This window comes from Panthera pardus, unplaced genomic scaffold, assembly GCF_024362965.1.
Source record: "Panthera pardus isolate Hobbes unplaced genomic scaffold, ASM2436296v1 HiC_scaffold_11, whole genome shotgun sequence".
In the NCBI taxonomy this organism is placed as follows: domain Eukaryota; kingdom Metazoa; phylum Chordata; class Mammalia; order Carnivora; family Felidae; genus Panthera; species Panthera pardus.
In genome coordinates this window covers 97639622-97663043 of record NW_026526666.1, presented here as the reverse complement: position 1 = coordinate 97663043, position 23422 = coordinate 97639622, and the positions used below count along the sequence as shown (strand labels likewise).

Sequence of the window (23422 nt, the reverse complement as noted above, 5' to 3'; positions counted from 1 at the left end):
TCTCATTAATTCACTTTTCTGTTGGCTACAGGCTGAGATGATCATATTTTGGACATATTGAATCAAATGAAATACGTTATTATTTTCACCTTTTCCTTTTTAAAAAATGTACCAACTAGTAAATTAGAAAAAATGTGACGTGGCTTGTATGTGTGGCTTGCATAATATTTCTACTGGACAGCATGGATCTAAGGGAGAAGCATCCTAAGTAGAGAGAATCGCAAATGCAAAGGTCCTGAGGCAGGAATTGAACGCTGCCGGGGTCTGAGTGAGCCAGGGAAACAGTGGCAGAAATAGGAATGGACCAAATCCAGTAGGAGATTGGTGTTGGCTCTGTAAGGGGATGGATTTTATTTAAAAAACAAACAAACAAACAAACTTTTTTTTAATGTTTATTTATTTTTGAGACGAAGAGAGCGCGCGAGCCCAGAGGGGCAGAGAAAGAGGGAGACACAGAATCCCAGCCTCCCAGCTGTCAGGCTGGAGCCCGAAGTGGGGAACCCATGAACCGGGAGATCACGACCTGAGCAGAAGCCGGATGCTCAACCAACTGAGCCATCCAGGCGCCCCAGGAGTTCGATTTTAATTCAAGTATAAGGGGGGGGGGGAGCCGTTTTAAGCAAGGAAGTGGCTTAGTCTGAATTATGTTTTAGCAGACCCCTGTGGCTGCTGAGTGGAGCACCCGCTGTGGATGGGCCAGTGGAAGGCAGGGCGTTGTAGGAGGAAGAATCCTGCGTTCCCACACTGTCGCAGCCGGACGAATTGGTGGCCGTGTCCTCCCCTGGGACTCAGTTTCCCCCTTGTAAGACGGGGCTCATTCATTGGGCCCTTCTCCAGCTCCAGCAGCCCATCCGCCAGCGGCCGCCCCGGCGCCAGGGGGCGCCTCCTCGATGACTCGGCGCTCGGCTGGCCAGGCGCCGGCGCGTCGCCCGCTCGATTGGTCGGGTCGGGGCGGGCCGGAGCGCCGCCGGCCAGCGCCATTGAGGAGCCGGGAGAGGAAGCGCCGCGCAGTGCCGGGCAGGGCGGGCGGCCCGGGACACCGACAGGTACTGGCCGGGGCGGGGGGCGGCGGGCAGGGCCCGGGACTGCAGGCGGGCGTGGGCCCGCTGTCGGCCGCCCCGGCTCAGCTTCGGACCTGGGGCCGGGGCCCGCCCGCGGGGAGCGCGCCGCTGGGAGCCCGGGGAGCCCGGCGTCCGGCCCTCCCGCCGCCTGAGCTCCTCCGGGGGCCCTGGGGCGTCCGCGCTCCCGACGGCCCCGAGCCCGCCGCCTTCTCGGGGACTCCTGCGTCCCAGCCACCGCGGGCACCCCAGGGTCAGACGGGCTTGGGGCTGCCCGAGCTTCCCGGGACCCCGGCGTCCTCGTCCCGGGAGTCCGAGCCCCCGCCGGACCCGGCACCCTTCCCGGGGTCCCGGTAGCCTGGTGCCCTGGGATTGGGGGCCGTGTCAGCCCGCGTCTCTCCGCCTGAGCGGCGGTCCCCACGCGGGCCCCCCGTGCGCGGGCCCCCGTACCTCACGCCCGGGAACGGGGCGCGGGTCAGTTCTCCAGAGTGTTTTGGCCACCCACCAGCCTTCTGGGGTCGCGCTCTGGGATGGGGACGTCAGGCCTCTAGCCAGTCTTTACCCCCGCTCCCCGGGGTCACACCCCGGCTGAATCCCTCCTCCCAGGGGCGGGACCCCAGGCTCTGGGCGCCGTCGCCTCCGCGCTTTATCTGGGAGGTGGGGTCTCTGTCCCCTGGAGCCCACGGGGTGGAAGAAGGGCTATGGGCCCCTCGCCTTCACGGGCGGCCCCATTCCTGGGGGCCCCGGGGCCTGGCAGCTGCCCCCTCTTGTCTTCTTTCTCATAGCACCCCGGCGCCCGTGGCACTCAGGCCCGGCCGGCTGGTGAGGAGCGTCCTGGTCCCTTTGCCAGTCCTACTCCCGGCTTTGGCCGCCCCTCGAGGGAGGGGCCTGGCTCAAGGTCACTCCCGGCTGTCTGTCCGCCTGTGGGCTGAGCCCTGATCCCCAGTGGCACCTGCCTCACCGATTAGGGGAGGTCAGGTGGGAGTTAGTGCCGGGCGGCTGCCTGGAAGCCCTGGTGGACCCGAGCGTGTAAACACTTTGGGATTCTAGCCAGTCTGGGGGCCCTTCCCGACACCGGATTCCTTAAGGAAATCCTTGAAGTGGCTTCCAGCCTGGTCTAGATGCTTAGCAGAGCTGATAGATGCTTTCTGGCTTGAGTCTTAATTTACTGACCAGGGCGTTTACGATGCTTCTCGCCCCATCTTTTTGGTAATCTGTGTTTTGCATTTTCCCACCTTGCCGAGGAGTGGGGGGCGGCGGGGGTAGAGTAGGGCCTGATTCCCTCTGCTGGGAGAGCATTTGTATTTGGCACTTCAGAGAGAGTTTGTTAGCATTTTAGGGGTCAATGGCAGTAACTTCAGAAATAAAGAGTACTCTGATTTTGGCATCTTGCCTGTTGGAGTCTACATAGTACATAGATTAGTCAGGTTCACATTTTGTTTTCACAGATTCACTTGTTTAAAGATATAATAAATAAATGGGTTTTTTGTTTGTTTGTTTGTTTGTTTTTTTACCAGACTGGTACACATTTCTTATTTTAAAGAATTTGTTCTTGTAACCTCTTCTTTAAATACAGGTATCCAGTGATCTCTAGCAAATTCTTAGTTTTACACAAAATATGGCTTAAAAAAAAAAAATCTCTGGAAAGAAACTAGCATTTCATCAGATGCTCTTTAGCTTCTGATTTATTTTCACTGTCGTTGATGGCAAATAGAAATTAATCTTGCTGGAAGAGCAAGACACTGTTGACAAATAAATTCAGTCTTTCCTGGAGGTTGAGTTAACTCTTACGGGGCCTTGTGTGTTGGGATTTTGTCGGGTGGTGGCCTTTCATTTGGGATAAGTGTATCTTTTGGCACGAAGATGAATCACCGGGGGGTGGGGCAGAGTGCCTGGAAAGGATCCTGAAAGGGCTGGTTCCAAGTAGGACACATGTCGTAGCAAACCTGGAGTGTCCAGCCTGGTGGGCTGGTATCTGATGTGCTTGGCTCAGAGCAAGATTTGGAACTCGCAGTTCTAATTGGGATCTACTAGCTGGGTGATTTTGGAGCCCATTTAGACGTTTATATCTTGGGGCGCCTGGGTGGCTTAGTCAGTTACGTTTCACACTTTGGCTCAGGTCGTGATCTCACGATTCGTGACTTTGAGCCCCTCACTGGGCTCTATGCTGACAGCTCAGAGCCCGGAGCCTGCTTTGGATTCTGTGTCTCCCTCTCTCTCTCTGCCCCTCCCCTGCTCTTTCTCTCTGTCTCTCTTTCTCGCTCTCTCAAAAATGAGTAAACATTAAAAAAAGTTAAACCTTTTATGTCTCAAGTTCCATCATGTTAACTTTTAGTCGTACTAAAAGTAACCTATATATTTTTTTGTAATACTAATAAACATGTTTATTATCATGGGCAGTAGTAGCTCAGTACTATGCTAAATACAGTAGCTGGAACCAGAGGATTTCTTGTGTTTGTGTTGCTAAGATAGTTCATTGTATCAGCAACCCAGGGTTCTGTCTGGGTACCAGTAATGCAGTTCCAGGACATTTAAGAATAGCGAGAAACCACTGCCTTCTCCTTGTCATTGATGTTGTTTTATGAATGATCTTGAAGAACACATTTGCAACATGGAACTAGGGAAGGCTGACAGAGGATCGCTGCCAAATGTGAAGTTCATTGAAATCTCTCAGGGCATTTTTTGCCTTCATCTAGGAGAAGGTTCTTCAGCCTCAGCACTGTTGACATCAGGCTGGATAATTCTTTGCTGTGGGGGAGCTGTCTTGTGCGTTGTAGGATGTTTAGCTGCTTCCCTGGTCTCTACTCACAAGATCCCAACCGCAGCCCCCCGTCACGATAATCAAAAATGTCTCTAGACGTTGCCTAATTGCATTTGGACGAGAATCGCTGACCAGGACAGTCTACTTCCAAGGTGAATTCCTAAAGGCAAGCAGTTTAATGATCAGTTGCATGGAAAAGATAGACAACTTGGAGTTCTAGGTGTTTTTTGGTAAATTTGTGACTGTTCCTTGGTTTGATCCTCTGCCAACAGGGCATCTTGCAGTGCTCGTCACCCCTTTTTTTCTTAAATCTGGGCTTTGCATTCGTCCACCCTCAGGGAAGGCAGAGTAGAAAATCAGCTCAGAAAATCATCTGTTTTTTTCTGTTGATTTCCTTTTTTGTTTCCTTCATAGATTCTTCTATGACCATGAGAGAGAGAAATAAAGAATGATCCATGATTTTTAAACACCTTGTCTTGAGGATATAGTCATGTTGGAAGGCCTTGTAGCCTGGGTTCTCAATACCTATCTGGGGAAATACGTCAATAACCTCAACACTGATCAGCTCTCTGTTGCACTTCTGAAAGGTAAGTGTATCTCTTTTTGGTAAAGTATGCCTTTGCAGATGGCATTTCTGTTTTTTTTTAATATTCTTTTTGTTGTACTGAGAATAATAAAACATAATGCCCAAATGGCTTTGTACTAAATATGTGTTAAAGGGACTATGTTTTCTTATATGACACTGATTATTATTACAGGGTAACTTAATGTAGCTGTATTGCTATAGATTTTAGGGAACTATTAAATATATATATAAAAAAAGACTATAGTGCTGGTGACTCTGCTTTATCTCAGTTAACTTAAAAAAATATTTTTTAAATGTTTATTCATTTTTGAGAGAGAGAGAGAGAGAGAGAGAAAGAGACAGAGCGTGAGTTGGGGAGGAGCAGAGAGAGAGGGAGATAGAATCCAAGGCAGGCTCCAGGCTCTGAGCTGTCAGCACACAGCCCAACGCTGGGCTCAAACCCAAGAGCTATGAGGTCATGACCTGAGCCAAAGTCGGACATTCAAGCAACCGAGCCACCCAAGTGCCCCAATCCCAGTTAACTTTTTAACTTTATGAAGCTTTATGGAGGTGGCCATGTAGTGACCATGGCGTTGGCTTGGCTTCAAATCCTGTTGTGTTACTTATTACCTATGTGAACAAGTCATTGAAATTCTGAGCCTTGGTTTCCTTAGAACAAATGGGTGATACACCTCTCCAGTGTTGTTGTAAGGATCAAACGGAATGACATTTAAAGCTCTTATCCTGCTGTGTGTAATAGACACCTAGTCAAAGTTTTAAAATATGTTACTGTGGAGTCTTTGACAGAATTTCTGAGGTCCTGTCTTGCCTAGTAATAAAGTTCTATAAAGTTTGAGACATTTTAGCCTTTACAGGCCTATCCTCGGTAAATGCCTGTACATGATTTAACGCAGTCCAGGGATCTGGTGTGAGCATTGGAAAACCTCTTTTTTTCCCCCTTCTTTTTTTTCCCTTAAATATTTTTAAAATTTATTTTTGAGAGAGAGAGCATGAATGGGAGAGGGGCAGAGAGAGAAGGGGTCGGAGGATCCCAAGCAGGGTCTGCGCTGACAGCAGTGAGCCTGACGTGGGGCTCGAACTCATGAACATGACCTGGGCTGAGGTCGGATACTCAACTGACTGAGCCACCCAGGCGCCCCTCCCCTTCTCCTTGTTTTAATTTAAGTTCTTTGTGCTCAACTCACAATGGAACATTTGAACAATCTAGAGAGAGGAGATAAAGTGAGTCTGCAATCATGTAGCATCATAGAAAGTGGGAAACAGATCTCAAATATGGTGGAAAGCTCACCTTCTGGGGGTGTGGGTTTTGGCCGGTGGACCGGGACAGGTTAGCGGAGATGACAGTGGTTCCTATTGTGGCATCTGAGAATAGGGTGCCAGTGGTTCACCTGTCACCAGAAGTATTGCTTTGCAGGTTTTCCTGACCCATCTGAACCAGTGAAAGGATTTTGGCAGCCACAGGCTGTGGGGAGCACCCCTCCCCCCCCCCCCCCCCCCCCGCCCTTCACTGGAAACTGAAGTGGGTTTTTTCTTAATCTTTAACTTCTGTCCTGACCTTTTTCCTCTCTGTCCTTAGAAGGGAGTTGCCGAGTGCAAGGTGAAAGTGACCAACCTGTCAGGGAAGAGGATGTGTTCAAAGTATGAGAGTAGTGTCGAGTTCACCTCTCTGGTCACTTACTGAAGTTCTCATACATATGCTACAAAGCTAACCAGGTGGCACAGGCCAGGAAACAGGGCCGAGAAAGGGAATTGCAAACCATAACCTTGCTAATAAAAGAGCCAGCTCTTTCAAGAGTGATGTGGTAAGAGGATGTTGGCTGAAGAAATGAATAAATAGAAATGTGTGGTATCTGATGTACTAGAGTCTATACTAATAACAGATTTCTAATCTCAGTTTTAGAATCTATTTTGTAACGACAACTATGTGTATCTCTCTGGTGCTTCAGACTGCCTTTCTATGCTTATTTCCCATTTAAAAATATTCTCCGTGCAGAATAAAAAAATACTGTTTCTTTCCTAACCGGTATTAGTGTGATGCCCCGTCCTTACAGATTCAAAGCACATCACAGTGCTTGGCTAGGAAAGTTTGGGGCATCGCAGTTATAGTTAAAGCAGTGTTTGGAGGCAGGGGTTACGGTATGGGAATAAGAATGTTATTTCAGTCCATCTGGAGATATTTAGTATGCGAGATGCTTTGGGAGATGCCAGGAAGCTGGACATAGTGATCAAGAGTATGGGTTTTGTAGCCGGACTGGTTTTGAATCCCATTTCCTCCATTTACCAGTAACTTGGGCAACTTACTCCAAGTCTTCATGAATTCTCAAATTCTTCCTGTCCGTGAATCGGAGAGAATATTAACGGTCTCATGAGGTTCTGAGGACTGGACACATTAATATAGGTCAAGTAGCTTAGAACCGTTCTTGGCATACAGCGGGCCCTCAGTCGATGTTAGTTACCATCATCCTCCACTGTCACGATCGTCAGCCTATGATTGGCGTGGGTTGGACTTCAAGCGTGGATTGTGCACAACATACTGAAAGTAATGAAACTGTAAATAGCGTACAAGTAGTTGAAGGAGAGAGAGAGAGAATTTGTATAAGATGTTATTTGTCTAGCCACTCGGCAGACACCGTTGTGTGCCTGCTTTGGGTCTGGCTCTGTGCTAAGGGGCGATACAAAGAGCGGGGACAGGAGGAGATTCTAGGAGCTCAGGCCTAGGGGCTGGGCCTGGTCTCCCCACTCACAAGCTCCTTGTGACCGTGAGCAAGTTACTTAGGCCTCCTCTCCACCCGCTGCGCCTCTTGCCAGCTGAGATCAGGCAGATCTAGGGCGGGTTCGAGCCCTGCTGCTCAGCGGCTCTGTGAGTTTCAAGCAGATTGCGTTTCTCTAAGCCTAACGTCCCTCACGTTGAAATGGAGAAAATAATAGTGTTCCTCATGTTGTTGTGTGGATTGAATGAGGCGATGCGTATCGAGTGCTTGGCACCAGTCAGATCTCACTCAGTGGTACCTGCTATTACTGTTCCTGTTCCACGTCCGCGTCTGTGGTCCTTGCCCTTGGACACCTGCTGTCTTGCTGGGGAGACAGAAGTGATACAGCAACACAAGGCAGTAGGTAGTAACTTGTTATACCAGAGACACAGGCAGAGTGCAGTGGGGTGCCGAGGAGGGGGGTCGTCCATCCTGTTCGTAGGACCCTAGGAGGCCGCAGTGCAGGGTCTCGATAGGCGGCGTGGGACGGGTCACGACATTGCGGGTAGCATGAAGCTTGTGAGCACAGGCCGAAGGTGGAAAGCTCGCAGGGCGTGTTTGGGATGGTTTGGGGCCAGAAGACAGCAGCTGCTGGTGTCATGTCGGGGAGGCAGGACTTCGGGCCGTGGGCATATCTCTATTTGTGACCCAGCACTTTGGCTCCCTCTCCTTTTTGTTCCTATAAGCCCTGAACCTCAGGCTGGCTTTTTTTTCTTTTTTTTTTTTTTTTTTAATTCTTTTAATGTTTATTTGTTTTTGAGAGAGAGAGAGAGACAGCATGAGCAGGGGAGGAGCAGAGAGAGGGAGGGAGACACAATCTGAAACAGGCTCTGAGCTGTCAGCACAGAGCCCGATGTGGGGCTCGAACTCCGGAATGGCGAGATCATGACCTAGTCTGAAGTCGGATGCTTAACCGACTCAGCCCCCCAGGTGCCCCGCTCAGGCTGGCTTTTTAAGTGACGCAGAGCCGAGGGAGGAGAATTCAGTAGTCATTGGTGATGACTGAAAAGCAGCCGGCCCCTAGATTTACCCCAGTTCTAGGGACTTTGTTTCTTGGTAGCCTAACTAAGCTGAGGAGTTTTTGAATGAGACATCCAGGAATAAGCCTGTGTGTTATCTGCCCGGAAATAAACGAACAGCGCTCTCATTTATAAAGTGCTCACCTCCTCTGGGTCCCTTGAGGGACCTTTCCCAGCAGGGCCAGTTGTGGGTACACATTTGAGTGGGTGGGGAATCAGAGAGCCTTCCGACTGGAAGGCTTCCACTGCCACCCTTTTGTCTGATTCCTTTGTTATTGACTCGCCTTGAGCGGCCCTTCTTGTTCTTTCCTTGGTCTCTTCTCCTTCCTCGACCACCTCTCTTGCCCTCTGTGCTTTAATGTTTCCCGGCGTGGACTGCCTGCAACTCCTTCCACTTCCCGCAGGTGGATAGCAGCCACCTGCCTTTGTGACAGATGTGGGTATTGAAAAACAGGGCAGATGATTCAAATCACAAATGACGCTCTTCAGAAGAAGGAGAAATGATATACTTTCCCCCTCTAAGTCAGTTTCAACTGTTGAGGAACATGTTTCATGTCCCCCTCCCCCCTTATGATCGTTTACTCCCCAAATGTGGAAATAGGGTTGCATCCGGGCTCTCGGGGTTATTAACTTCTCCTTGTGGCTAGTCTTTATTTTTAATTTACTTATTTGAGTGTGTGTGAGAAAGAGAGAGGTGGGGGGCGGGGCAGACAGGGGGAGAGAGAGAGAATCCTAAGCAGGCTCTGCACTCCGAGCTGAGCCCGACCCGGGGCTCCATCCCATGAACCATGAGATCGTGATCTGAGCCGAAATCAAGAGTTGGACACCTGACCGACCGAGCCACCCAGGCACCGCAGCTCTTTGGTTGGTCTTTAAGCTTTGTGGGGACCCACGTAGATACGTTTCTGCAAAAGTCTAAAACATGAGCTGCTTGCATTTGCTCAGCATCTGCCAAGTTGCTAGATTTGAATACTTCTTTAGAAGCCAGTTACCCACAAGTTCTGAACAGTCATTTAAAGGAAAAAATAATTGTTTCTTGTATTAGTTTGTCTTTGGCTTGCTTGCCTTTCTTCTGAGTTCTCGTACCAGTTAATGGTTGCTGGGTGGTTGTCGTCTGTACTCCCTTTTCTCAGAAATCGCCCGAGGTCGTGCAGTTTTGTAGAATGTTGCCTGTCTCCGCCCTTTAGGATGGGGCCCTGCCTCCTCTCTTCACATTCCCAGTGGCCAGCTCAGTGCCTACTACACACTGAGGAGTCACCTCTGGGAGAGCGAGAGGTCAGCCGCTCCCTCTTGACTGTGCCTCAGTCGCTTCAGAGACATCTTGGACCTCTAGGTTTAAGTCCTATAAAAGCTGGGTCTGACAAGGACCTTCAGCGGTGGTTTGTTCTTTGCTTTCTGACAGGTAATTAAGCCTGCAAGTGGAGATATGGAGGAGAACATGTGGAGCTGGTCTCTCCAGAAGGGAGTGCAGCTCCTTTTGACGACCAACTTTAACTCAGGGGCTCTCAGATGTTGCGTGCAATATACCCATTTGTTGGGGAGTGGGGGGTTTGCAGGAGCTTGTTAAAAATCACAGATTTCTTGTTTTAATCCCAGAGATGTCTGGGCAGGGGGCCCAGGAGCCTGCATTTCTTTCCAGGTGATTCAGATGTTAATGGTTCTCTGCTGAACATGCATCTAAACTCGTCTAAACTCGGGGTCTGCAACCTAGCCACTGGCCAAATCCAGACCGAGAATGTCGCTTTTATATTTTTAAAGGCTTGTAAACAACAACAACAACAATAACAACAACAGAGAGAATATACAACAGATACCATAAGGCTTGAAATATTTACTATCTGGCTTATTATAGAAAAAGATCCCAGGCTAAACCCTTCGTCCTCGGGCAAGCCTTCGGCTGTCAGAGGGGGATGGTCAGGAAAGTAGTCAGATAAAGTCCATAGGCTAGTCTGGCGCTGCTCCTGGCTTTTTATAGCTGGGTGGAGATGGAAGACTTTCCCTTTAACCTGCAATGATATGCACACAGTAGGCACCTACTGCAGTTGCTGCATGAACATTTCATGATGTTGTTTTTGTTTCTTAGGTGCTGTTGAGTTGGAAAACTTGCCGTTGAAGAAAGATGCCTTGAAAGAGCTGGAATTACCGTTTGAAGTCAAAGCTGGTATGCGGACCTCTAAGGCCGAGAGAGGCGGTTTTGAGTCTTATACTGCTTGGGATGTGAAAACTGAGAGCCCTTGAGTTTGGCTCTGTTTGAGCAGGAAGAGGCAGGATAGGAAGTATAGACTGTAGATCAGTCCTAAAGTGTGGCCTTGTCTATCAGGATGACCTTGGGTGGTGGTGGGGAGGTCAGGTGTTCCCCAGGCCCATTGAATCAGAATTGGCAAGGGAGTGTCACTGAACCGGCATTTAAAAAAAAAAAATTTTTTTTAATGTTTATTTATGTTTGAGACAACGTGAGAGACAGAGTGCAAGCAGCGGAGGGGCAGATAGAGGGAGACACCGAATCTGAAGTGGGCTCCAGGCTCTGAGCTGTCAGCTCAGAGCCTGACGCTGGGCTCGAACTCACGAGCCGTGAGATCGTGACCTGAGCCAAAGTCGGACGTTTAACCGACTGACCCGCTTAGGCGCCCCCAACCGGCATTTTTAATAAGCATCCCCAGGTGATTCTTATGTTTCTTAAAGAACTTCTAGATACAGGGAGTTCTTATTTTTGGAGAATTCTTTATATTATGGAGAGACAGTTTACTGAATGAAAGGTGGGCTTTGGAGCAGTGTGCTTGGGTGTATATTCCATATCTGCCATTCTCTGGCTATGTGACCTTGTGAAAGTTCCCTCACAACTCTGTGTGTGCCTCGTAGTCTTTAAGATGAGCGGATAATTGTTGTACCTACATCAGAGGGTTGTGGAGAGGAATACGTGAGTTAATGCATTAAAATTACTCAGAACGATGCCTGGCACACTCATAGATTTTTGCAGTTATTATAGGAGTTCTGCAGGTTTGGTAAGGAAACAAGAATGGTCATGGAATAAAAATATTCTTTGTTAGGGCACCTGGCTGGCTCATTTGGAGCGTGCAACTCTTGATCTTGGGTTTGTGAGTTCAAGCCCCACACTAGGTGTAGAGATTACTTAAAAATAAAATATATTTTTTTAATTTCTTTTTTTTTTAAGTTTATTTATTTTGAGAGAGAGAAGGGGAGGAGCAGAGAGAGAGAGAGAGAGAGAGAGAGAGAATTACAAGCAGGCTCTGCACTGTCAGCATGGAGCCCGACTTGGGGCTTGAACCCATGAATCGTGAGAGCATGACCTGAGCCGAAACCAAGAGCTGGACACTCAACTGATTGAGCCACCCAGGTGCCCCTTAAAAATAAAATCTTAAAAAAAAAAAAAAACAAAAAACAACTACATTCTTTGTTAAATGACCATGTATAAAATTAGTCCCTATTCAGACACCACTCATCATTCAATAATAGCCTGTTGATGTCATTCTTTCCCTTATTTTTGGATACTTATATTAAAATAAAATGCAAGTACAATGCAAATCAGTTGCTAGGTGAAATAAGATAGAAATCTTGTAAAAGATTTAGACTTTCTTGAAGTCAATTCAAGTGATGGGTGAACTGCCAGAATCATATGGCAAAGACCCTGACCGATTAGAATCTTAAACTCTGGAATGATGATACTGTGGATGTTTCCAAAAGAGTTATTATTTGAGTATCAAAGGATTCAGAGAGGCTCTTGGAGGAAATTGATGAGGTTTTCTCATATTTTTGCAAAAACGACCCTATTTGTATTCTGCAAAAATTAAATGAAATGTAACAGAAATTATATTTTGCTTGTCGTCTATCAAATATGCCTCTTCCTCCCAATTGATTTAGGTTAGAATTGCGACTGCACTCTAATTATTGTTAAACTCTTTGTGGTGAAAACTGGTATATGGTTTTGGTTATAGTATTAACTATTAAATATACAAAACTTACTTGCAGGGTGCCTGGCTGGCTCGGTTGGTAGAGCATGTGACTCTTGATCTCAGGGTTGTGAGTTCAAGCCCCATGTTGAGTGTGGAGCCTACTTAAAAAAAAAAAAAAGAAACCCAGAGCTCCCAATAAAGCTCCCTCCAAAATTAAAAAAACAAAAAAAACTTACTTTCATTTTTCTAGATAAAATCCAAATTAAAATGTTTTTCATTATTTGTTGTCACATTTCTTAACTTGTTACTGGATTACACAGTCACTTGGTGTTAATGATATTTTATCTTTAACAGGTCAATCCTACTTGAATTCTAGATCTTAGAGGGAAATGATCACCTTCTGATAACATATGTTTCAGAGATACAATATTAGTTGGGCCGTGTGGATCTCTGAGAACCATTAGGACAGTTCAGATATTCTTTTGTTTTTTTTTTTAAGTTTATTTATTTATTTTGAGAGAGAGTACGGGAGGGGCAGAGAGAGAAGGAGAGAGAGAATACCAAGCGGGCTCTGCATCGCCAGCACAGAGCCCAACGTGGGGCTCGAACTCATGAACCGTGAGATCGTGACTTGAGCCGAAATCGAGGGTCCGATGCTTAACCGATTGAGCCACCCAGGTGCCACCAGTTCAGATAGTTTTATGCACTGTTGTTAGTAGGACATGCCTTTTACTAATTGTCTTTAAAGAAGGCCTGTATCCTAGGAAGCTCGGCTAGACATGGTGGGACTGGGAAAATCCTTTCACGGTCCTAGCAGGCCATTTAGTTTCGCATCAGCCTGTGTTCTCCTGAAGGATCAGAATTTGTTCTCAACAGAGTGCCACTGCAGGACCGCCCGCGCTGCAGTTGGTATGTTCAAGACCGGACATATCATAAGCCCGGTGACTCCCAAGAAGTGCTTCTCAACCAGCCAGCTAATAACCAACGAGAAATGAGTTTAGTGCTCTTAGGCTTGTGCGGGTGCTATGGGGAGAAAGACACCCCAACGTCGTTTAAGATGTAGGTTAGTTGGGGAGGAGGCACTGCGCAGAGGAGAGGTGTTGCATTTGATAGGGTGAAGTCACTGCACTTTTTCCACCTTCTAGTTTATTGGGTCTTGTTCTTACAGGTGTCAGTGTACTAACTTCTTTTTCCCACGTACGAGAACCTGCTGCCTATTTTCGTAGATTAAACAATACATTGTAAAAGTACTAATGCTTCTTACAGAAAACTGGAAGAATACAGAAAAATAGGAAGAAGTACCAACACTGTGTATCGGCATTTCACGAGATTTTGCTTTTCCCAGGCTTGATTGGGAAGGTGACTCTTCAGATTCCCTTTTACCGCCCCCACGTGGACCCTTGGGTGATCTCCATCTCCAGCCTTCACTTAATTGGAGCCCCTGAAAAGCTAGAGGATTTCGATGATGAGAAGGAGAAGCTCTTGGAGAGGGAGCGCAAGAAGGCTCTACTTCAAGCCCTGGAGGACAGATGGAAGGCAAGCCACACCCCCCTCGGCCACCCGAGCAGCTGCGGCGAGGCACAGCGTGTGAGCAGAGCATTGGACGCGGCTAACCCTCGCTCTTTCCTTTGTAGAATGAACGCCAGCGGAAGGGGGAGTCCTACTGGTACTCAGTCACTGCCTCAGTAGTTACGAGAATTGTGGAGAATATCGAAGTAAGTCCTACTGACTTTTATGAAGTATGAACACGCCAGGGACTTCTCAGGCTGACGAGTGTGTGCTCCTCAGTACTTGGTTTCTCGTGGGCTTAACTGACGCGGGGTATGCGGTGCCACGGCTGGCTGCTCAGGTGTGCCCTTTTATAGGCAGTGCCGGGAGGGAAACCTGAAGAGCAAGCCTCCAGCCCTGGGCAGACACAGGTTTTTCTTGCTCCGGCTCGTGCGAGTAGGAGTTTCATTTTCACTCACCTTGCACTTCACTTTGTTCTTGAGTGTCGCCCTCTTCCTTGCTACAGGATGTACCTCCTAAGAAGCCGGGTGACCTGCACCTTCGTGACTGATTCTTCTAGGGCAAATCACTTAATCTCTCTGGTCTCGGTTTCTTCCTCTGTACGATGAGAGAGGTCGGATACGTGGTTTCTAGTGGGTGGCGTAGTGAATTGCGAGCAGCCCACTGAGGTGTTTCATCTCTCACTGACGTTTCTGGTGGCAGGTTGATGAGGTGGCAGGTGCTCGGGCTGCTGGCCACATTTTCTGCTTTAATTACAATTTTGTTTTGTCCTCAAAAACTAGATCAGGGTCCACACTGATGTTCATGAATGCCATAAGAGTAAGGCTGTACTTATTACTACATCTGGGGTTTTCTTGCATTGCCAAGGTGACAGAGGCCAAAATGGCTTCAGGGTACACCACTTCCCCCAAAGATGCAGTCTGAGGTTGCTGGTTTCATAACTGTCAGAACGTTGACAAAGAGATTGGTACATTTGAGGTGAGTGCTTTGAATTGTTTTAGGCAGTTGTATTTTTAAATTTCTTTTTGGCTTTCATTAATTTTAAATAATTCATTTTTATTTTTAATAATAGCTTTATTGAGATTTAGTTAACATTCCATGAGGTTCATACTGAAAAAAAATTTTTTTTTTTAATGTTTGAGAGACAGAGCACGAGCAAGGAAGGGGCAGAGAGAGAGAGACAGAGAGACAGAGGGAGACACAGAATCCAAAGCAGGCTCCAGGCTCTGAGCTGTCAGCGCAGAGCCCGACGTGGGGCTTGAACTCACGAACCATGAGATCATGACCTGAGCTGGAGTTGGACGCTTAACTGACTGAGCCACCTAGGCGCCCCATAAAGTTCAGACTTTTAACATGTACACTCTAGTGTTTTTTAGTGTATTTACGAAGTGCCTAGATTACCACTCTCTAATTCCAAAACACCTTCATTACCCCAAAAAGAAACTTCATGCCCACTTAGTAGCTACTCCCATTTCTCCTCTCCCTCTAGCCCCCCTCTAATCTATCTTCTTTATGGAAATTGCCTGGTTTGGACAGCTCCTATCCGTGTGATCGTTCATCACGTGGCCTTTTGCGTCTGGCTTCTTGCACTTGGCATAATACTTTCAAGGTTCGTCTGTGTCGTGGCACGTACCAGCACTTTATTCCTTTTTAAGACTGAATAAAGTGTTCCCGTGTATGGATTGTCAAAGATAAACGAAGCTGGATGTTAGTTAAAGCAGTGAAAACAGATTTTATCCAGTAACTACTGACAGAAGTGGCAGGAGCAGAGCTCTGTCCCAGTTTGCACAGAGGTGACTGGGCCTTTTAAAGAGAGAGTGAGGTGGGATCGGTGTCGGGGGCGGCGGGGGGGCTCAGGTGAAGAATTCTAGAAGGTCAGTGTCAATGTGATAAGGCCAGCTGTATCTGCTGGCTGGGCTTCTGTGCTCCCACAGAGATTGGGAGACAGGGCCTCTCCTTCCTGATGATTACGTTTCAGAGGAACAGGGCCTCTCCTTCCTGATGATTACGTTTCAGAGGAACGGCTTTCATGTCCTTGATTGTAGGAGATACACACACACATGTCATAGCGACAGAGAAAGGATTCACAATTGTAAGCCCTTCTGGGTCAATGCTTTTAAGAAAGGGAGGTCAGGGACCCATTGTCAGGCGTTGGCTGGAACAAACAGCCCTGAGCTTTTCCAGACGGGAACTCAGGAGGAGGCCGGCATGTCCCAGGCACGCAGCTTTAGGCTGCTAGAAACCTCCTCAAAGTGCAGGAGTTTGAATGGAGTATTCACACTGAGGGTTTTTGCGGTTTTCAGGCTATACTACATTGTGTTTATCTGCTTATCAGTTGATGGACATTTGGGTGGTTTCCACTTTTTAGCTATTGTAAATAATGCTGATATAAACATTCGTGTATGTGGTTTTGTGTGCATATATGTTTTCAGTTTTCTTAAGTACGTACCTAGGAGTAGAATTGTCGAGTCATATGGTAACTCTGTGTTTAATTTCATGAGGAACTGACAGACTGTCTTCCAAAGGGGCTGTGCTGTTTTACAATTTCACCATATAACGTATGAGCTTTTTAATTTCTCCACATCCTCCTCAACACTTGTTACTGTCTATCTTTTGATAATAACCAGACTAGTGGGTATGAGGTGGTACCGCACTGTGGTTTTGACTTGCCTTTCCTTAATGGCTAATGTTGAACATCTTTCCATGTGCTTATGGCCGCTTGTGTATCTTTTTTTGAGAAATGTCTATCCAGATCCCATTATCCATTGAAAACACTGGTTTATTTTATTTTTTTAATTATTAAAAATTTTTTAAATTTTCTTTTCTTGAGGAAGTGTGAGCCGGGGAGAGGGGCAGAGGGGGAGAGAGACAGAATCCTAAGCAGGCTCCACATTCAGTGGAGAGCTGGACGTGGGGCTTGATCCCATGACCGTGGGATCGTGGCCTGAGCCCAAATTGAACGCTCAGTTGACTGAGCCATCCAGGTGCCCTGGTTTATTTGTTTACTGTTGGGTGGCAAGTGTTCCTTGTGTATTTTGGGATTCTAGTCCCTTATTAGATGTATGATTTGCAAATATTTTCTCTCACCCTATGGGTTGTCTTTTCGCTTTCTGTTAACGATTTTTAATTCACTGAAGCAGAGTGCCTTTTCTGTAGCCCACCGGCAGGGGCAAGGGGAAGTAGACAGGTACAAAGTGTATGTGCCCTCCTGGTGTTCCTGAGTCTAGGTGCCGGGACGCTGGGGCAAGATTAAGGTATCGTAGGAGAGGGCGGGCCAGTTCTCTAGATCCAGTGGTGTTTCTTTGAATGTTTCTTTAAAGGGTCTTCTGGAATGGTGTGTGTGCCCTGAGCATTTGTGTAAACTACCTGCCGTAGTTTACTTAAATGCTCAAGGGCGGTTTGACGTCTCCCTGTGGTGTTCTACCTGCAGCACATGTCAGAGTGCATTTTCCTTTTTTCTCCCCCTTGCAGTTAAAAATCCAAGATGTCCATTTGCGCTTTGAAGATGGCGTCACCAATCCGTCCCATCCTTTTGCATTTGGCGTCTGTATTAAGAATGTGTCCATGCAGAATGCTGTGAATGAGCCTGTGAGTATGAACTGGCCTGCTAACCAGGAAGAAAGCACTGGTTTTAGGGAATTTGGGGTCCCGCCTTCGTCGTTTCGTGTTATGTAAAGGAGGCTGCGTTCTTCCTCACCACGTTCTTGGGCGGCTGCGCGCGCCTCTCGTCTGTGCCAACAGATTAATTTACCAAAATAGGAAAATGGCTCATTTTCTCTGACTTTTGTTACTTCGCTCATCCGTTCAACGTCGATGCGGCCCCATTTATCTTGTGCCTGAAGAAACTGAGTTCTCATACTGTGTGCACCTCTGGGGGTAAACTCTCTGTTTCACAGATTCAGCCATCCTCTGGGAATACTTGTCGGTGCCTTCCACATCTTGAACTCCATTCTCCACCTCCTTTTGGCCTCCTGGCTCATGGGCTTTACCTGCGGGGCACCTCTGTGGTGTTTTAGTGTCACAACCAAAATTATCCCATTGTGTTCCATTGGCCCATTTTGCGTCCCTGAAACCGGCTTTTTCCCTTTATTCTCTAACATGTTAAGGAGTATTAAAACACACGAAACTAACCTCTTTTGAGCCCTTTCCCATGCCAGGCACTTTTCTTAGCGCTTCACATGATTAACCTCGTTGAATATTCAGTGCTCTTTACCACACCTCTGTCAGCCTCCTCCTACACACAGCCTAGGATGCGGAGGTGCACGGCGATGGAGTGGAAGGGCCAGGTCCTGAAGCTGCGTGGCCCAGCTGCCAAGTGGGGGTTTGCAAACTGTGGACTGGAGAGCAAAGTCCCCCCACGCCCCCTTCTTGTCTGTAAACGATTACCGGATCACTGCCACACCCGTCATTTACACGTCGTCCAGGGCTGCCTTTGTGCTCCGGTGGGCAGAGCTGAGCAGTTACAACCGCAACTCCACGGTCCGTGAAGGCTTCTTCACGTTTGCTGTCTGGCCCTTTGTGGAAGCTTGCCGTCCCTGCTCCGGAGCGTGTGTCCTGAGCCACTGCCCTGATCTCCAGAGACCCGGGCCCCTCCTTTTGCTTCCCGTTCCCCGACTTCCATATCCAGCTGCTCACAGCACCCTGCCAGTTTCCCTCGCACAAGGTCTCACATGTGTCCCTTCCTCGTATCCTCACGGCCACCGTCTCACTTCAGGATCCTGTAAACTTTGGCCCGGGCTGATAAAATATCCCGTTGCTTCCATCCCAGGGGTAAAATATCCCCTTGCTTCCATCCCAGGCCCTTGGTTCTTTCTAAACCGGCGCTTCCCAGTCTCTTCCACATCACGGCCCACACGGAAATACAGTATTATTTGTACAGGGCGCTGGGGCAAGTGCTCGTGGTTGCTTGAGGCTGGAGGTGGTTAGGCAGATATTTCTGAAATGTAACTGGAGCCTGTAAACTTGCTCATTTCTCGATCCACTCATGATTCGTTTTCTCTAGCACACCGAAGGGGAAGGCTCTACTTTGCAGTGTTGCCAGAGTTCTGTTTCTGAACAGAACAGATACCTAAGCCTGGTGCATGCCTACCTCAAAACCCTCCATGGCTCCATGGCTCCTCGAGTGTGAAGTCCAGACTCCTTAGTACGGCATCCGCTTCCTTTCCTTGTGTATTCGTTTCCTAGGGCTGCCTTCACAAATTACCATGAACAAAATGGCTTATAACGACAGAAATTTATTCTCTTTAATCCTGGAGGCCTGAAGTCCGGAATCAAGGTGTTTGCCGGGTCGGTTCCATCTGGAGGCTCTGTGGGAGAAACTGCCCCTCCTTGCTTCTGATGGTTAACCTCGGCATTCCGTGGCTTGTGGGTGCGTCACTCCATCCCTGCCTCTGTCGTGTGGTCTTCCTCCCCCGTGTGTCTGCCTTCTCTTCTCAGAAGGACATCGGTCATTAGATGAGGGCCCACCCTCGTCTGGTATGACCTCGTTTTAATTTGATTACATCAGTAAAGACCCTATTTCCAAATAATGTCCCATTCACAGGTTCCAGGAGGACATGAAGTTTTTGGGGGAGGGAAACCACTTAACCCAGCACACCTGGGTATTGTCAGCACTTAGCACCCCACTCCACATATGTGTTCGTGCCTGTGTATCAGTGCTGCCCCCACATCGAGAGGACAGCGCTCCCATCACACATGTAGTCCCCATCCTCTGAAGATATCACGCCTTTCGTACGGTGGACCTTGCACTCTGACACGTGTCCCCGTCCTTCCCTCCTGCCCTGTGCTAGAAACATACCCGTCTTTTGATGCTTATTTACCCGGTGACATTTTCGCTTTTGTTTGCTTAGAGCATCTTCTCTATTCTTCTGCTTTCCCTCTGCTTGATTAAAATTGTGCCATGCCTGTCTCCCTAGTTAGCTAGATTTGGAAAACCGTAAGAGCAAAACCCATGTTTTAATTCAGTTTTGTATCCCCAGCACCTTGCCAAGTGCCTGACACATGCTTCCTCAGAAGTGGTTTGTTGAATGAGTGAATGGAGTTTGTGAATGAAGAGTCATCTTATTTTCTTCCCTGTTTTACCCCAGGTACAGAAGTTAATGCGGAAAAAACAACTAGATGTGGCAGAGTTTAGCATCTATTGGGATGTCGATTGCACTTTATTGGGGGATTTGCCTCAGGTGGAGTTACAGGTATGACTCTGGCAGAAGGCTTTATTGGAACACAGCACCGGAGTGTGGGGTCCCTGCCACGCCGGTGTTTGTTCTCTGTGGCTGTGGTCCTCATCCCATCCCACTCTTCGTCCATCGGCATCCATGCTCAAGTGGGTTTGCTTGAGGAACTTGGTATGCATGTAATGCTGAACAATATGTAGTCTTTGGGGTATGTTTCACATTTATATTGCATTGTAGATTTCTTTTTTTCCACTTAAAGCTGTGTTTTTAAGATCGATCAAGATTGCTGTTCATATTTCTAGTTCATTGCCTCTGACCACTGCACAGTATTCCACGGTAGGCATCTAACATGTTATAGTTATCTAGTCTTTAAGCCATCACAAACTTGACCTCCAGATTTTCATTTTATTTTTTATTTATTTGTGGGTTTTTTTGACATCCAGATTTTATTTTAATTTTTTCAGTTTATTTTGAGAGAGAGTAAGAGACAGTGAGTGAGCTGGGGAAGGACAGAGAGAGAACCCCAAGCAGGCTATGCACTGCCGGCACAGAGCCTGATGTGGGGCTTCACCCCATGAAACTTGACATTATGACCTGAGCTGAGATCAAGATTTGGACGTTCAACAACCGTCTGGGTTACCCAGGCGCCCTTTGACATCCAGATTTTAAGTGAACGAAGCACCAGATGTGATTCTCAAAGAAGAGCTTTCTTATATAAATGTTGACACTTGCCCTTTGGTGGTATTCTTTTAAGAAATACTTAAGAAAGTCATTAAAAACATGGGACATAAAGTATTACTGTTTGTGAAGGATAGAAAAAATTCCGAGTTTAATCTTCAGTAAAGAAATCGTAGGTGGTTTAAGTGGAATGGAGAAAAAGGACTCGTGTTTTCCCCTCACCCAAGGTTTTCTTTGGCTTGCATGCTGTTGTACAGAATGGCTTTGTTTTGCTAATTCAATTAAATAAGTACTGTGCATCCATACAGTAGAGCCATTTACAGCTATAAAAAATAAGAACAAAGATCTTTATGATGAATATAGAATTGTCTCTAAGAGTTAGTGTTAAGTTTACAAAATTGAGGTAAAACAGCATATGTACCATTTGTATGAGAATAGTTAAAAAGCCAGAAAACCATTGAGTTCTCTGAACATACACAGAATGCCTCTGGTGGGATACATAAGAAACTGGTGTTATTGGTTGCTTCTGGGGAGAATAATTGGGTGGCTAGTGGATGGAGTCGGAAGGAGAGATTTCACCTTTTATTTGCCTTTCAGTTTTGAACCTTGTGAACATTTTACCTAATCAGAAATACAGATAAATTTTTAAAGAAATGCTGGAGAACTTTATGGGGTGCCTGGGTGGCTCAGTTGGTTAAGTGTCTGACTCTTGATTTCGGCCCAGGTCATGATCTCAAGGTTTGTGAGTTTGAGACTTGCGTGCTGTGAGCGCGGAGCCTGCTCGGGATTCTCTGTCTTCCTCTCTCTCTGCCCCTCCCCTGCTCTCTCTTTCTCTCTCTCTCTCAAAATAAATAAACTTTAGGAGAAATGCTAGAGAGCGTTAGGTTCCCTGTTTTATCTTGATTTTGGATTCTGAGGTAATATCCCCTAGATTAGATAACTACCAGCATGTAACTTGATCCTGAAAACATTTGCTGTAATGACAGACGTTCTTGTCACACCCAGGAGGCCATGGACAAGAGCATGGAGAGTCGCGATCATCACTACATCCTGGAACCTGTGTGTGCATCTGCTCTTTTGAAGAGAAATTGCTCCAAAGAACCTCTGAGGTCGCGACACACCCCCCGCATTGAATGTGATATTCATCTGGAGACCATCCCCTTGAAACTGTCTCAGGTACTCTCTTTCTTCCCAGTGGTTTATATTCTCCCTGTTGGACCGGTAACTGGGGCGAAAGAAGCACTTTGATAGAAGGGTCTCGATACTTCACAGCCCGTAGTGGGAAAGGAAGTGCACATGAGCCCATGGCTGTCTCCTGGGGTGCAAGATCCCGCCGTGTGTTACACGGTTGGATCGGGTTGCCCTCAGGTTAGTTTTGATTTGGCGTTCAAGTGCTGAACTGAGAGTCTGAGTGACGGAGTACATCTGAATACCTCACTGTTCGCGGTCAGAGACCATTGCCACCTGATGCGGATATGTGGTCTCCAGTTTGCACTGGATTTCAGTTCAGCGGCTTGACCAATACGAATTGTTCTTGGTAGAGAGATGTCTTAACTGAGTAAACGAAACACGTCAGTTCTAACCTACTGATCTCTTAACCTCTGACGAAAAGCTGCAACACCGGCAAATCATGGAATTCCTCAAGGAGCTGGAACGGAAGGAGAGGCAGGTGAAGTTCCGGAAGTGGAAACCCAGAGTGGCTGTATCGGAGAAGTAAGGACCTATCAGTTACATGTCGTGTGTGACATGCGTGTTACAGAATGCTTTTTTGTTTGAGGAGATGAGGAGCTAAAAACACGGTCGATTTTTCTGGCTGTTCCCGTGCCATTTCTGTTGTTGACCTACGCTGGTGTTGTTGTCATACATGTAGTTGGTGTCGTGGGTTTACCGTCAGATGGAGTGCGGTGGAGTTAAGATCCTCTGCGCCTCGCTGAACAAGTAGGCTGGCGTTGCTCGGGTGGGGTCTGACTGGGTAGGAAACACTTTGTAGTGGTCTTTGAACCTTCCTCCCTCTGTCTGTTCTCCCGTGTTGTTAGGGCAGCATTTATGTAGCGCACTTTCTAACTTCTGTGGCAAAAAGGAGTCTTTTCCTGTTGTAGTGATAAACGTGACCAGTCCAATATATTAAAATTAAAAAAAAAAATTTTTTTTTAACTTTGTTCATTTTTTTTTTTTTTTTAATTTTTTTTTTCAACGTTTTTTATTTATTTTTGGGACAGAGAGAGACAGAGCATGAACGGGGGAGGGGCAGAGAGAGAGGGAGACACAGAATCGGAAACAGGCTCCAGGCTCCGAGCCATCAGCCCAGAGCCTGACGCGGGGCTCGAACTCACAGACCGCGAGATCATGACCTGGCTGAAGTCGGACGCTTAACCGACTGCGCCACCCAGGCGCCCCTTAACTTTGTTCATTTTTGAGAGACAGAGCATGAGTGGGGAAGGGGCAGAGAGAGAGAGGGAGACACAGAATCCGAAGCAGGCTCCAGGCTCTGAGCTGTCAGCACAGAGCCCCAGCGGGGCTCGAACTCACTAACTGCGAGATCATGACCGGAGCCTAAGTCGGACGCTCAACCGACTGCGCCGCCCAGACGCCCCTAAAACTTTTAAAAGATCCCGTGTATTTCCATGTCTTTCCGGAAGTGTGCCATATAAACTCTTTAGTATCCAAATCCTTGCTGATCATCTTAAGATGGTCTTTACCTTGCGGTCACCAGTTGATTATCCGTCATTGGATGGGACTTACGTTATGGGTAATTGAGACCAATCGAGTATTATATTACAATTGATGTGTGGGTTGAGAATCTATTCTTTGATGTTCTTTGCCAGCAGATGGACTTTCGCCACATGTTGGGTTTAGCCTAATGTTAAAATGAGCTGCAGGCATAAAGTGCTGGCTGAGGAGAGAACAGAGATTTCAGAAGAGGAAGGAATAGGATTATGTGGGTTGCCCTGGGTTGATGGCATTTTAGTTGCTTTTA

At 47.3% G+C, this 23422-nt stretch overlaps 1 protein-coding gene across 1 annotated transcript in view; it reads left to right on the top strand.

The window, feature by feature from the left end:
- Window positions 1-923: 923 nt before the first annotated feature.
- Window positions 924-23422, top strand: part of VPS13D (vacuolar protein sorting 13 homolog D) — a 257047-nt gene continuing 234548 nt past the window's right edge. Inside the window, 9 exon segments of the mRNA XM_019461427.2 lie at window positions 924-1046; window positions 4234-4406; window positions 10258-10335; window positions 13431-13621; window positions 13720-13800; window positions 17066-17182; window positions 19681-19785; window positions 21451-21621; window positions 22058-22158. Of these exon segments, the coding sequence (XP_019316972.2) occupies window positions 4310-4406; window positions 10258-10335; window positions 13431-13621; window positions 13720-13800; window positions 17066-17182; window positions 19681-19785; window positions 21451-21621; window positions 22058-22158 (941 nt within the window). The 5' untranslated portion in view covers window positions 924-1046; window positions 4234-4309.